At 40.2% G+C, this 15,578-nt stretch overlaps 1 protein-coding gene across 1 annotated transcript in view; it reads right to left on the reverse strand.

Moving 5' to 3' along the window:
• Positions 1–272: 272 nt before the first annotated feature.
• TAFA1 (TAFA chemokine like family member 1) overlaps positions 273–15,578 on the reverse strand; it is a 357,155-nt gene continuing 341,849 nt past the window's right edge. Inside the window, exons 3-4 of the mRNA XM_065408538.1 lie at positions 4,832–4,956; positions 273–290 (exon numbers count right to left, since the gene is read on the reverse strand). Of these exons, the coding sequence (XP_065264610.1) occupies positions 273–290; positions 4,832–4,956 (143 nt within the window). The remainder of the gene's footprint in view (positions 291–4,831; positions 4,957–15,578) is intronic.

A 15,578-nucleotide genomic window follows, 5' to 3' on the forward strand; every position in this document is an offset into this window, starting at 1 on the left:
GTAAATTGTAGATCCAAACTTATAAGACTGTTGTTCATTCTTCATAATCACGAAAACTTTACCAAAGAACCATTTTTCTTTTTTGTTGTCAAAAATCTGGGGTGTTATTCCATAGAATATTTTATTTCACACAGTAAAGCCACTGTTATTATCTGGTCAACAGTCAAAGTGCAAATAAGAAATCCATTTGGCTTGTCAATGCTTGAAGATGGTTTAAATTTTTAATATGTTGTCCTCTGTAAATCAGTGGTTCCCTCATCCAGGAGATGCTATTAGGTTCTTGGGTGAATCTGCAATGAAGTGCAAAATAATCAATTATATACAGTATTTTACAAAAATGAACACAAAAGCTGGATTGATCGTCTGCGGGTGGTGGCACACGACTCTGCCAAATGCGTGTCTGAGTTCACATCTTGAGAGGAGCATTTTGCTTTGTGCTCCAGCTTGGTCTGACGGTGTTCAGGAGGCATCATAGTCAGCTCCTGTAGGGATGTATGGGCAAGAGCATCTTTCAGCTCTCTTGAATGACTAGCTTGTGGAACACCAGTTATTTGCATAGAGAGACAGCTGAGGGGTTGGTTACATTAGATTACAGAGACTTGATCTACCTGAACATGCTAAAAACCCTACAAGGAAAACTGGCCATTGTTCAGGTTTCTATGATTCTGAAATAAGAGTGACCTATCAGACGCTGAAATTATTAGCTTCCTTGAGAAGACATGGGGTTTTTTTTGGTTACATCAAAACACATAAATGAATAGTATAAGCCCTTCTCTAGTCAATTTAAGTCAGTAGCAATACTCACATTGACTTCAGTAGGCTCAGTCCTTAAATTAGGAGAACAATTATTAGCAGAGCAGTAGACTGTATGATGGGATGCAGCAGTAATTGTTTTAGCAAAAGATATTTACTGTCTTGTGTTCTTTTCACTACTTTGAGGTGACCTCTTAATTAGAATGACTGTTACAACAAAAACAAAGGGCTTTAGTCAGTGCTCTAAATAGAAATTTAATCTGAAATAGAGGCCAGCATATTAACCTGTTCAGCCTGTTAAAAAAATCCTAAAACCTTCCAGAATTTTCTTTCTAGGTCCTATTTTCTGCTGTCCTGATTTGCCATTAACAAATGATCTTCTGTGCTGGGTTTTCTCTGATACAGACTGAACAAATCCCACTCTCTTTGATGTACTACTGCAGCTATTAGCTCAAGCAGGAAGGGAGCTGAATATGCTCTGGGATTCAGATTTCAAGGGACCATAACATCAGCTGTTGCTGTAATACTGGGCAAGTAGCAAACGTCTAGGAAATGTGAGTAGTTCTTTCACCTACGCTACTCAGGAGACAATATAAAAATGACCTGATGGCATAATATACTGTAAACTGAATGTTATTTATGAGAAATAGCTTGGCCTACTTGTTAGAGCAGGGGATATGAAATCAAGAGACCTGGATCCTACTCAACCACTGAATTGCTGTGTGATTTTGGGCAAATCCTTTAAGTTCTGTGCACTGTAGTTTTCCCCATCTGTAAAATGAGGATAAGAAATATACCTATTTTTGTAAAGTGCTTTGAGGGCACTATTATTATTAGCATAGATTATAGTAAAAATAGGACAATTTGCTGAATCACCTGGATACTGGGTGAAATTCACACCTGGCACAGAGGGCCAGCACAAAGCCCTCTGAATCACCTAAGCTCTGAACAGGAATGGTACAATGGAGAGTGGATTGACTGCACTGGGATGCCTGCTGAAAATCTACATGCTGTGCAAGGATCTCTGGCCCTGTATAAGTCTGTGTAGAAAGCTACAACCGGGTCCAGGGAAATGATCATGATCAGAGGGTCAGCAGCTACTATTCCAGTCCCCAACATAGTAGCCCTGCTCATTGGCACCAACTTGGGAGGGTAGATTTCCACCTCCCAACCCATCCAGCCTCTGCCTACAGAGAGCCCAATCCAGTAGAGCTCTACTGGTTGGAACGGGTTGTGCACTCTGTGAGTTGCAGTGTGACCTCACAGCCAGGTCTGTGATACTTTTGTGAAGAAAGAGAAGAATCAAAGCTTTTCAAATCATCTCCAAAACTCATTGACATTTGACATTGACAATGTTAAAACAAGTGAAAAGCGATAAAAAAGTTTGATGTGAGACCCAAATAAATTAAAAAAAACCCCAGTTTCTGGCCAAAGTTTCAGACAGCTGATCTATCAATAGACAATAAATCAATCTGTAGAAGCTGTGGACAGCTCTTTCAGTCTTGGGCTTGAACATCTTAAATACTCAACCATGTTAAAAGTTAAAGGGCTAGAGAAACAGGAATACTAGGTCAGATCCATGGTCCACCAAGTGCAATATCCTTTCTCTGACAGGAACCAGTTGCAGCCAACTTCAGGGGAAGGTGCAAGTGTTCTTGTAACTAGAGCAGAATGAATATTTTTCAGTTTGGTGGCAGAACCAAAAAAAATAAAAAATCAGAAAAGAATTGTTTCAAGTCAAACTGAAGCTGAATTTTTTAGTTCTTTCTTGCTCAACGGAAACTGAAAAAAAAATCCGTTTTTTCTTTTCATTTTGTTTCTGGGTGGTTTTTTTTAAAACCCCCCCCCCAAATGTATGTTTGTAACTAATCTAGCTTGATTTTGAAAGGAAAGGTAATTTCAAAATGAAAACTTGAAATGTTTCATTTTGAAAATGTCAAAGCAAACCATTTTGACTTTTGCTAATTCTTTATTTCATTTTAATTCACTGAATTTGACCTGAATTCGTGAATGCTTTCATTTGACTGAAAAATGCATTTTTCAGCAAATAAACTGTTCGCTGAAAATATTTCATTCAGCTCTGCTTGGAATGGACAACTGTGGAATAACCTACCATAGAGGGAGTTTCTTCCTATCTATCAGTTAGGTTTAAGTTTAGGTTTATGCGATTTTTATCCCATATATAATTGTGGAAATGTTCATAGTCAGGATACCAGTCCCTGAGTCCCCCAAAGTTCTTTTGTGTAAGGAGAACACCCACAGCAAAGCAGTTTAAGGCTCAGAATGACTTGTGCTAAACCCTTTTCTAATCATCTTGGATATATCCAGATATTGGCTGACTGGTGTTGCGTCTTCCTGACTCCCTATCATTGAAATATATGCAAACAGAGACACACAGCCCTCACTCATCTGATCTGGGCCAATATATTACTGCAGCACACCTTTCTCCTATGCTATCTGAAATGACAATGGGCTTTTTAAGGAACAAAAATTAAATTTCTATTTCAGGAGTCGATTGCTTTATTTTGCCATTTAAGGATCAAGTAGGTGACTTCAAGCAAAGTTTAACTAATCCAAAAGTATATGCAAGATTTCTGCCTTCAAGATTTAAGAGATAGTTATTAAGCGTTTTGCCACTTTGCCTTCATCAATTCTGTTCTGTAACATTTCAAGGTAACAAAACAAAATGCTGCTAGAAGCTTACCCTACACAAGCTAATTAAAATAACTCCTCTGGGTAAATGGCAGAAATATTTTTTTTCATTTCTGAATACCTGTAGGTTTTCAATTTAAATGAAATACAATAATCCATACTGATTAAATTGGATGGCACATCTGAATATTAATGAGTTTCACTGCTAAGTTTCTAACTATTATTACTAGATATTGACTATTACCTACAGCTTGGTTCACAGGATGCTGTTGGATGGTGGTGCTTAAGAAATTACAAATTCATATAAAAACAAATAAGATTCCTAAATTATATATTTGCAAGGCAGAATGCAAGATTACCGTAGGGTGTTACATTAAAAATCTAGCACAAGAACAATAATAATGTAAATAACAAAAGTTTTAAATTTCTCCTCACATTACTTGTTAAATATTTGCCCTTTCTGAAATTTGTGATTCATTAGGGAAAGAGTTACTAGGACATGTAATTGTTTTTATGCTATATGGCCTAATCTCTAAGTGCTATTTCAATTTAGAACAGACAAGCAATAAACATGCGGTGCTACATGGCTCTGCCACGCCACAAAGAGATCCAGCAAGAAATTGGGACTCAGTGAATCATAGTTCCTTCCCCATTTTTCTCTTTCTTCTGGGAGAGGGCGAATGATTGACTAACTCCCTTTTTAAGGTGCAGGACCATTTAGATGAAGTCAAAAACATTTCTGCAAAGGTTTCCTTTTTCAACGAACAAACTTGTAGGACAACATTTTTTGCCAAGCCCTGGTGGATGATCTCTTCATTCACATGCCTTCCAACAGCTCCTGAATGTAGATGTTCTCCTGCTTCCTCATCCAACCAGGGCTCATTTCCCAACGGGGTGACTGGGAGATGACTGAATGGAGGAGGGAAAGCCAGTGTTGCCCACCTGCACAGCACCCCCATGTCTTTTCCCATGTGTTTGCACCTTTCTGCACTGCACACTGGGGGCAGAATGAGCTTTCATTTGAACTAAGTCTACTGTAGATGAAATAAAAGCCATGGACTCAGAAATTAGCTATTACTAAGAAGTACTAGCCAGCAAAATCTCATTCCTATAAACCCATGGCGTTCATAATTGTATCTTTAACCACCCAAAATGTGCCTGCTGATAAGCTATTTTATTCCTGGGAGGCAATGACGTTCAGAAAGGTACACAGTGCTGAGATGCCAGTTAGAAAACCCGGGCTCAGCTGAGCTCTCTGAATCTGTAAACCTTTGACTGATGTAAGGAGAGGGTAAGGGCGCTGGCTGCGGACAAAGCAGCCAGCCAACCGTCTATAAAAAAGCAAGATGCAGTCCTGGTGACTGTAAAAGGGCGAGCAAGGGCAAGTGATTCTCTTTCAGTGGATACAAATGGAAACATGACTTACTCTGGTGGTCTTGATTTTATTGCCAGTTGCACACATCCATCCAGAATTATCGGGTAATGTCTTGCATTCTTCTCCCTCTAAGCAGGGCTCCATTTCACACCACCATTTCCCAATCACTATAGAAGCTAAAAAGAAAAAGATAACGTTTACAACTTCATCTTGATAAATCATAATGAAAAGTTTGATTGAATGAAACAACAACTCAAACCTCCATTTCCCATTAAAAGCCCTGAAAATTAAATGTAGTTGCAAGGATCTCATCAAGTCGTTACTTATATTGCATGTCATTCTAACATGAGACACTTTTCGTAATAAGGTATTGTTTGGCATAGCCTCATTATATATGTGTCCTGTTCTATTATTACTTTCCAGGACTGTGACCAATGGGGTAACATGAAAAGAAATTGCCCTTCATAGAAGAAATCTAGCACTCCACTTATTATTTTAGATATGCAGCTCTCCTATGCCAGTATGTGCTCCACGTGTTTTCAATGTATTTAGTAAAGCTGGGAAGGAACTGGATTTTCTGTTCTGCAATGGAACTAAACCAATCATTTCTAAATTCCCCGGGAAACAAAATTCAAAAACTAAAAAAATCCACACATTTTCCAAAACTTTTTGACATAAACAGAATTTTCCATTGAAAAACTGTTTCGATGAACATTTTCTGACTGGATCTAGTGTTTAGCAGTTATCAGCATTTCTATAAAAATGTAGTTCATTAAGTAGAAAATGCAACTGCAGTGGATAAATGTACAGTAACTCTTACGTCATTTCAATAAATATAATCTAGTTGGTATATTTACCTATAATCTCTCATATCCTGCCAATTTATGCTACCATCAATATTTCCCAGTATTGACCAGATTGTACTGCAAAGATATAGAGAACCAGAACTATCAGAATTGTCTCAGTGCTGTAGCTGTATTAATTTAACTTTAGTTTGTATTGGAACTACCAACTGCTAATGACACAGATCCATGTATCCCATCTTCCTGTTGTATGTCCCAAGCGACCCACTGACTCAGATACAGACCCTTGTTCAGCTCCCACGTCTTGACAGCAAGAAACACTAGCATCTTGTGCCTTATCCATTCCCCCGCAGTCCAGAAATAACACTGTATAAATGCAACCATTTCATTGGCTCCTCTACCCACCAAACGTATAGTGAATGAAACACCGCATGGCTCTGTAACACTCTGAAATGATTCAGAACATCACAATAGAAGGCAAGTGGATAGTGGGCAGTATTATGGGGTCAGAGTATGTTTGTGGAAACAGAACTATGAATTTCCTGACATTCAAATATTTATTTTAGTAACTTGAACCTTAACTTTGAATTTCCAAACATTGATCATTTTAATAACTACAGTGTTCTAATTATATAGTTTGACTGTAACTAATGTGTGTGTTTACAATCTTGAATGTATCTTAATGAAGTTTTTTTTTTTGCCTGGGAATTGGTCTCTGTCTATAACCTTAATTGTATCTTAATGACATTTTTGTCTGGGGATTTTGACAAAGTTTATCTGACTTTGCAATTTCCAGCTAGTCGTTGCATGAGTTGCTCTGTCTTTGGTTTGTTTCCCCTGATGCTTAACTATCAAACCTTCTCATGTGATGTAAGGGTATTTAACCCATTGGTATCTCCCATGAGAGCAGCTTCAATATTTAGGCCCGTATCAGCGCATAGCCTATGTTTAAAGTTTAAGGCTATCTTGTGTCCCATGTTCATACCTTGGGGAACACTCAGAGCATATGGATCAAAGTACGCCTTGCAGGCTTGTATTTCACACATTGATCCCTTTCTTATTTAGCTGTGTCATATAATTGGGGACTGCAAAAGATGGAGTCCTGTTTTGAAACATCTGAAAGCAAGTCTGCTTTGTTTGTGGGGGAGGGATAGCTCAGTGATTTGAGCATTGGCCTGCTAAACCCAGGGTTGTGAGTTCAATCCTTAAAAGGGCCATTTAGGGATCTAGGGCAAAAATCTGTCAGGGATGGTACTTGGTCCTGCTGTGAAGGCAGGGGATGGGACGGGACTCAATGACATTTCGAGGTCCCTTCTAGCTCTATGAGATAGGTATATCTCCAAATATAGTAATGGAGTACTATAAGGCTACATCTCTCTATCTTTAAGTGGGCAAACCACTTAAAAAAATCACAAAACCTCAACCCACATGTCAAAGAGAACCAAACGTAAACCCTTATCAGACACAGAAGTGTTTAGATAACAATCCCTTCCCCTCTAGCTGGGCCCTACCACATCTCCTTTGTTGATGTACCTCTGAAGATCACTGAGCTGGAGAGCTTGGGGCCAAGCCAATCCTGTCTACAGAATGGGGGGTGGGATCAGGCATTTTACAACAGAGAGCAGAAGGGAGCTGCAGTAAGGACAAAGCCCAGGGGGCTGTAGAGAGACTGCAGAGAGTGTGAGAGAGAGACTCCCACAGGGAAGATCCTAACCTAAGACCACGGGAATTGCTCCAACTAGGAAGGACTGGGCATAGCCTGCTAAGGCAGGAAGAACTGACCAGACCTGGGGCGTTTGGGCTGTACCCAGCTTTAGGGAAGACTTTTGCACTTTCAGTTAATAAATCAGACCTTAAGGAGGGCTGTTGTGATTGGACTGGAAGAACCCTCTGTGGAGTTTATTTGGGGATGCAAGAGGTGAAACTGAGGTGGCGGGCTTTGTGCAGTGCTGCCCTAAGGCCACCAGGGGGTGCTGTGAGGCAGCCACTCATCTGCCATCTCAATACATTTTGCCTTGTATATTGGACTAGCTGGGGTTGTCTTAATTTATAGAAGATTCCGAGGCTGGAAGAGGGGGTGGCTGTAGGGAGAGGGTTAATGCCATGGACTTCTGACCCAGAGAAAAATCAAGAGCATGCCAGATTTGACTAGAACATCAGGGAGATGACTGACCTGAGACCCACCCACACCAGGAGATTTGGAGGTTGTTGGAGAATTTTGTTGACTGTAGAAGTAAGGGGAAAGGAGTCTGAGGCTTAAGGGATAATGTTAGTGGAAGGGGAAAGGGATTTAGGGGCCAAGGGAAGGTTAGGGTGGTGTCAACAGCATGGGAGAAGTATCTGGTTGGGCTGAAGGGGTGGAGACAGCTGGAACACGCTTAAAACAGTGGACATGAGAGAGAGACTTTGCTTTGTATTCTCCCCCCCCCCTTTTGGAGGGGTGGGGACTATCTGGCCCAAGTATTCTGAAATTCACTCGTTGCAGTATACGTCAATGTGCCGGTCACATTGCTCTAGCAGACTGATGTGCGTATCCTCCAGGTCCACCTACCCTACTGACATTGCTGCTGATCTTAGCTTCAAGGGGGCAATTGCCTTTCCCCAGCACCATTCCAATTTAGTATTTTCTCACTGGTTTTCCAGTCAAGTGCAGGAAAAATGAACTACTGCGAAGGATTGGGGAGAGGACGAACTCTCACAGATCCACTGCTCCATATGGGAGTGGAAATCTATAGGCAGAAGACCCAGCAAAGAAGGGAACTTGCCTGACGTAGGGCCCAGCGTACCTTACAGTAAAGGTTTTTGTAAATCTGAAACACCGAAAAAGTTACCATCAAGAGACATTAAAAAAAAAATTGGGCTTCACACATTCCACTTGAGCAGGGTTTTCCAAAGCCTGGTTGGGCATTTTCCAAATAAAACAAACCAAAAAAAAGGTTGTGTGTTCACTTTGGGAAGGTTCATTTACTTTAAAATATGGTGCTGGGTGGAAGGGCCTGATTTTAGGCCGCAATTCTCCTCTGAAGTATGGTGGAGAGGCTCTGGGATTGGAAAGCGGGTAGGGTCCATGGAGGGGAATAGCAAGTAACATCCCACTGCAGCCAAGCCTCTTCTGCATTACATGAGCTCTGCTGCTCCACACAGGCAGTGGACATGGCTAGAGTAAAGCGGAAAAGGCTCGCGAGTAACAACTGAACCTATCCCGGTCCTTTCTCAGTGCAAGTTACAATGCAAAAACCTTGTGAGTTGCTGCTAACCTGAGCACTCATAGCTCAGCCCTACATTGCTTGTTTAAGATGCAAAGAGAAGGTATGAGCTGGCATAGTGACCACACAAGGTAGAAAGGCAGGGAGAAGACTCATGCTGCAAGGCAGTTCTGCGAGGCAGCAGAGACATGCTGAGATCCATGGGAAACGGTCCTACATTTTCTGTTGATTTCTGGCTCCTGCTAGTGCTGCCTGCCTTGCGGCCATGTCACAGCAAGGGACAAAGTTCCCTCCTGGGTCATTTTAACACAGGAAAGGGAAACCTAAAAGGTTTGATAAAATGAGCTGTTGTCTTGGCTGACATCATTTCTGGAGCTGGTTTTCCACGGAGGTTGGAAAATTTCACAAGCCAGAGAAGGCACAGTGCCCTCTTCTAGGTACCATGCAGGGTGCCTGCAAATTGGAATGAGAACCGTGCAATGAGAATTGTGGGGAGATCCCAGAAGACCCTGACGGTGAGTTCATGCATCTATGAAAAGACCAAAACTAGCATAATCATGTTCAACTTACAAATTATACCCTTTATCACGGAATCTTTCAAGTTCACTAAAACTTAACAGGCATTTGGGAAATGATCCAAGAATAACAATAGACATATCATTAAAAGGGCTGGTCTACACTGGGGGGCGGGGGGAGAGGGATTGATCTAAGATACGCAACTTCAGCAACGATAATAGTGTAGCTGAAGTCGACGTATCTTAGATCGATTTACCTCGGGTCCTCATGGTGCGGGATCGATGGCCGCGCCTTCCCCTTCGACTCCGCTTCCACCTCTCGCTCTGGTGGAGTTCTGGAGTCGACGGGGAGCACATTCGGGGATCGATTTATCGCGTCTAGACGAGACGCGATAAATCGATCCCCGATAGATCGATTACTACCCGCCGATCCGGCGGGTAGTGAAGACGAACCCATAGATAGGAATGGCCAGACTGGATTAGACCCATCATCCCTCTAGGCCAGTATCCTGACTCTGACAGTGGCCAACTTCAGAGGAAGGTGCAGGAAACCCTGCAGCAGGCGCATGAGGGATAATCTGCCTCATGTGAAAGTCTTGTCCTAACCCCAAAGAGTTAGACATTGTCTTAAGGCCTGAAGCATGAGGTTTTATAGCCTTTCCAAAACTCTTCGTTTAGCAATAATTATTGCAGCTAGGCATTGAGGGATTAAATTGTATCAATAAATGTTGATTTCACTGTATGCACGCAAACTGACAAAAACATTTCCATCCCTAATAATCAAAATGTAAACCTAGGCAAAGGCTATGTCTACATAATTTTCCACAACTGTGAAAATTTAAATGAATAAAAAATGAAAAATTGCTTAAAAATAAACATTAATATTGACTGTCAAAATTATATAAAAATTGAATTCTGTCAAGCCTAATTATAACTCTGAATAGTTTTGTTATCCACATAAATATCTATTGCCTCTTTGATTCTTGCTAAGTTCCTCATTCGCAGCCTGCAGAGAAATCTTGTGGCAGAGAGTTCTACAATCTGACTATGCATTGTATGGAAAAGTATTCCTTTTGATCAGGTTTTGAATTTGCCTCCTTTCAGTTCCGATGAAAGTCCCCTGTTCTTTATCACCACTTATTCTGGGGAGAATTGCTGCTCTTTTACATTTTACTTGATTTCCAAGTTATACTCCTGCATCTCAGTTCAAAGAGGCAGGTAAAAGCTTTCCAATGAACGGTGGGGTTTTACTAGTTACCTTGACTGGGGTTTGGTATATTCTTTAGAACAAATGACCCAGGAAACAGAATTTAGTTTCACACAGTATAGGCTGTTAACGTACTTGTGTGTGAGAGAGCAAATTGGTAAGATTAAGCTGCTTGTTCGTTAGGGAGGTCTACAGTCCAGGCCTCATGGGTGCTGGAGAACCACAGCTTTTCTGATGTATTATCTGTTAATTTCAGGATTCCAGTGACAAGATCATGTTTTAACCTTAACTCAGTCACCAGACATAGAATAACATCATGGAGCTTGGATGTTCAGATCATGCTGAATTAGAAGCTCACAACAAACCCTCCAATATGGTGTTCCTTGTGTTGTCAACATCTGGGGAATATACTGAGCACAGATGTTTTTCATGCAAGACTGATTTTATGGAGCCAGCTGCCCCCAGCTATTGAGGATGGGGAGAGAAATCAGATACGAGAAAAAAGGAGGTTTGGCTACTGCTATTATGACTTTCCTGTCTCTTGTTAGCCTAAGCCAAAAATAGTTGTTGTTTTTTTCAAGAAAACTAATTTTTTAATGGAAAGTTTAAAATATAATAATCTACTTAATAGAGGACAAACAAGAAACCGCCAAGTGGTCAGAGCATCAGCAGTATCCTTCTTTAGTGTATGAAGGACTGTGTTGAGCTAGGATACGGTGCAAAGATTCAAGGAGCATGAAAATTATTGAAAGTAATCTTATCTCGGTTTACATAGCTCTGTTGCATTTAAAAACACATATGGTTTCCCTGAAAGACTAGAATGGCTGCAAGGATCTGCAAGGATCTGCTCTGAACTCAGTGGGTTTCAGTCTGCCAGGGCTCACGTGAACCTTTTTTGTTTTGCTTTGCATGCAGGGACTGGGGTTTTTTGTTCTGCATTTGTACGGCACCTAGAACAATGGGGGTCCTGATCATGATTGGGGATGCTAGCTACTACTGGAATAGAAATAATATTTCCACTCTGAATTTCAGGATCAAATAAAAATCCCCAAGTTGCTGTAAAACTGTTGAAAACACCAACATTTGCCCAATTTGATGTCAAAACCATGTGAATATATCAAGTTTCTCATCATTTCCAGCCAAAACCCTAAATCCAACCAGACTTGTTCTAGACTCGGGGCATATTTAGCAAAAGGTTCACAATCCTTTTGTTGAAAATGACTGGTGTTTCCGCTTTGTAACAAAACCCAAGCTGTGCGAGTCCTCTCTCGTTTCAACATTTTATTACAAAAGTGTTTTACAGCTCCAGGTCTGGCATGAAACTGGGGGCCAGCTTGCGTTATTAAGGCGCAGCCAGGAGCAGCCGGTTGCCATGCAGGGGCAGTTCTGGGAGGCATCGTGAACAGACATGTCAAGAAGTCATGGGCGCAAGTACTCAGATTACTCCTGCTAATGAACGGTGGGTGTAACACTACAGACACAAATTTTGCAGATGCAATTTCCCTTTGACCTCCCTGTTCCTCAGCTTATGAAATGTCTATAACAATATTTAAGTCACAGCATACTATGAGATTGAATTAATGTTTGCAAGGCATGAAAAGAAGAGCCTGACAGAAATGCAAAGTATTGCTAAGTATTTTGGCCACTTTTTATAACTGTTTTGTGAGGACAAACTATACACCAAGGTATTATTTCCTATAATAAAACTACAGGAGCAATCCACATCCTTTTGGCTTTGATAAAGTATACATATTTTGTTTTCACACAAGAAAGAGAAATATTACTATACACCTCCTCCTGATTGCAGGTATGAAGTTACTCCAGGAATCACCAGGCAGAGAGTTAGGTTGCAAACCCAGTCTGGCAACATTTGCAATAATGGAAAAGTTGTCGAGTAAGTGTAAGGCATTCTATTTTAATCTAGTTCCCACTAGAGAAGATTGATATAAATAACATTTAAATAGAGAACACATTTCAGATGCCAGCAGTGAAAAAGACTTTGTCAGCCTAATGAAAAGATATCAATTTTCTCCACTTTATTCAATAAATTGAGAGTCATTTTCTAAATGGATTGGATTAAAGGAAAGTTCAAACTCCCAGTGAGAGACTCTTTCCACTGATGGAGACTTTAGACAAGGGAAATAGCACAGGGCTAGATTAAAACCTTTCAGGCAGTTTCAGATCTATAAAAATGATACAGACCAGAACAGAAGTATCTGTAATGCTGTGCTCACCTATTCTTTAAGAAACAAAATCTCAGGAAATTGAATGAGGCACATTGTTTCTCTTATTTCATTAGAATGTCATGGAGTGCAGAGTGAATTACAAGCCTGGGAACTAGAAAATTCGAGGAGGAGGAGGAGACTAGAATGAAGGGATATGGTGTCTTAAGCATTATGTATTTCACAAACAGACTGAGATGGCATTTACTCAGGGAGTTGTAAAGCAGGAGTCGGATAAGGTAAAAGAATAAAAACATAAAACAAAAGATTTCAGGTTGACTAATGCTAACAGAAATACAAGATGTTTTCTGTTGGGAGTTCACCAAGCTAGCTGCTTTAATTCAATTTAATTCAACTTTAGAAACATTAATGCAATGCTCATGCAGTGTAATACTTTGCAGTCTTTTATAGTTATAATTTTTATTATTTTTTTTCCAATACAACAAAAATACCAGATTATCATAATACACAAAGTAAGTAAAGAGGGCTAGGATAAAGTGAGGGGATGGAAAATGACATATCATTTTTTGCGGTCTGCATTAATAGCCATCTAAAAAATCAGCCCAAATAGCTTTGAACTTTTCAGGCATTCCCCTTGTGTGGAAATGCCAGTTGTACATTAGCTGCCAGGTCAGCCATATCACTGGGCCAGGATACTTTGCAGTCTTTGATAACTGATTGTTGGTGTTATTGGAAAAGCTGATATTTTCCCATGTTTAAAATATAAGCATACCACAATCATTGATAACAATTTGGCAAGTGATATCTAAGGAATCCTGATTGCCTTGGTTCCTGGTTTACCATATTAGTTTAATTGTTTTGTAATTGTGGCAAACAATAAAAAGACATCATCGTATTGTTATTTTTCTTTTATCACTTTCTAATCTTCTTTCCAATTGACTGCTGCTGTTGCAGAAACTTTAAGCACTGGAGCAGAATATATTGCTTTTTGTGTAGGACTCTTGCTGTTTTTCATTACAATATATTCAGCAGCAAGATTTTTTTTTTTAAAGCACGTATTCTAAGCTTTAAGGAAGGTCTGATTAGATGGAAAAAAATACTTGATCTTCACATTTAAAGGGAAATTGATCTTCAGAGATCAACAAGGAGGTTGTTAATTCAACAACATGAAAAGAATCCCTTGTGGAAAAGCACTTAAACTGCCATATTTCAAATCAGTTGGCACAGTGCTTACTAAGTATTTGAAAAGTGATACTTTAGTGTAGAGTAGCTATGTTACCTTCTATCAGAGAAATACAGCTCCAGAGGCAGTGTTGTCTTAATGGCATGAGCAACAGACTAGGAGCGAGGAAATTCTGAGGTCTAATCCCAGCTCTGCTCCCGAATTGCAGTATTGCTGTAGAGAAGCCATTTAATTCCTGTGTCTCAATTTTCTATCAGTAAAAGAGGGATAATATTACTTACCTAATTCACATGTGTGTTCTGACAATTAATTATTGTCTCATTGTTTTCTTGTATTCCCGTTTGTCTCCTGTTTTATACATAGCTTGTAAGCTCCCTGGGGCCGGGACCGTCTTTTTGTTCTGTGTTTGTAAAGTGCCTGGTCTATGATGGGACTCCTACATGCTACAGTAATACAACTAAATTAATAATAATAATAATCAATGTTACATGCCCTTGGTGCTGTGAAGCTTTAAAGCACTGCAAACATGCTGAACATAATCACTGTAAAAGGGCAACCCTGGGCCATGAGGACAATATTTTAGCAAAACTTCATTATACACTTTGCCATCAGTTTGAGGCCTGGTTCAGCAAAGCGTTTAAGCACGTGCTTAGCTCCATCCCTGTTCAGCAAAGCATTGAAGCGCATCATTAGCTTGAAGCACACGCTTCAGTGCTTTGCTGAATATGGCTGGCTGCTGAATTGGAGATTGAGTCCTAAACAGCCAGCGTGTTGGCAAAGAACTTCTGGATCTCGGACAGTTCATTTTGGGAGGGGCTGTCAGCTGCAGCTCCATTGGGGAAAGGAATGGATTTGTCATTGTCTGTGAGAAATACACATTGGCCATAAAGAGAAAAACAAATAGAAAGAAAATGGGAGAGAGGGAATCTTTTCTTTTAAATGAACCTCAGTTAAACAATGTCACATGACCTTTAGTACCCCGGAGGAGCCTGAAACCTTGAGGACCTCTCATTGTGATACTCTTGCAGCCTCTTAGCTGTTTTAAACTGACCCACCTTGTGGCTTATAGACCTTTGCAGATTGATACTGTTTTTTGAGAACACCAATTAGAAAAAAAACCCCTATATTCTAACCTGAACTCAGTTTTCAAGTTGGATCAAGACCAAGCTCCAATCTCAAAAACTATTTCCATTTCCTTTTTTAGAAATTCCAATTTTTAAAAACACACTCTCAGGCCAGTCCAGAGGGCTTCGCTCAAAGCAGGCAGCATGCTGCTAACTATGGTGCGCTTAAAAGTCCTACTAGGCTTAAAAGCTTGTGGGGTGTCCACATGCACTCAAAAGAGCATATAGACGGTGCACATTTTATAACCTGGAAAATAAAACATATATCCAGAAAGCAATAGGAGGAAAAAAGCTACTGGGAGCTAGGAGCACAAGTCCCATTGAAAGTCAAGACTTAGATGCTTTTGAAATCCCACCCGTTGGGGCTGATTTTTCATCAAGGGACTGACCAATGTTTAGGGCACAAAGGTTTTTGGGTAATTACAGAAAAAAATCCTCAGAATGTAACTGCATCCCAGTGAAAAATGCTGTCCACCATTTTACACTTCTACATGTATATAAGAGTTCTCCTCCTGGAGGGTTTAAAATTTAAATCACTTAAGCACCACTGGAAAAAAGCAGCCACCTCTGGGGAGGA

Source organism: Emys orbicularis, chromosome 7 (assembly GCF_028017835.1).
Source record: "Emys orbicularis isolate rEmyOrb1 chromosome 7, rEmyOrb1.hap1, whole genome shotgun sequence".
Classification (NCBI taxonomy): Eukaryota; Metazoa; Chordata; order Testudines; family Emydidae; genus Emys; species Emys orbicularis.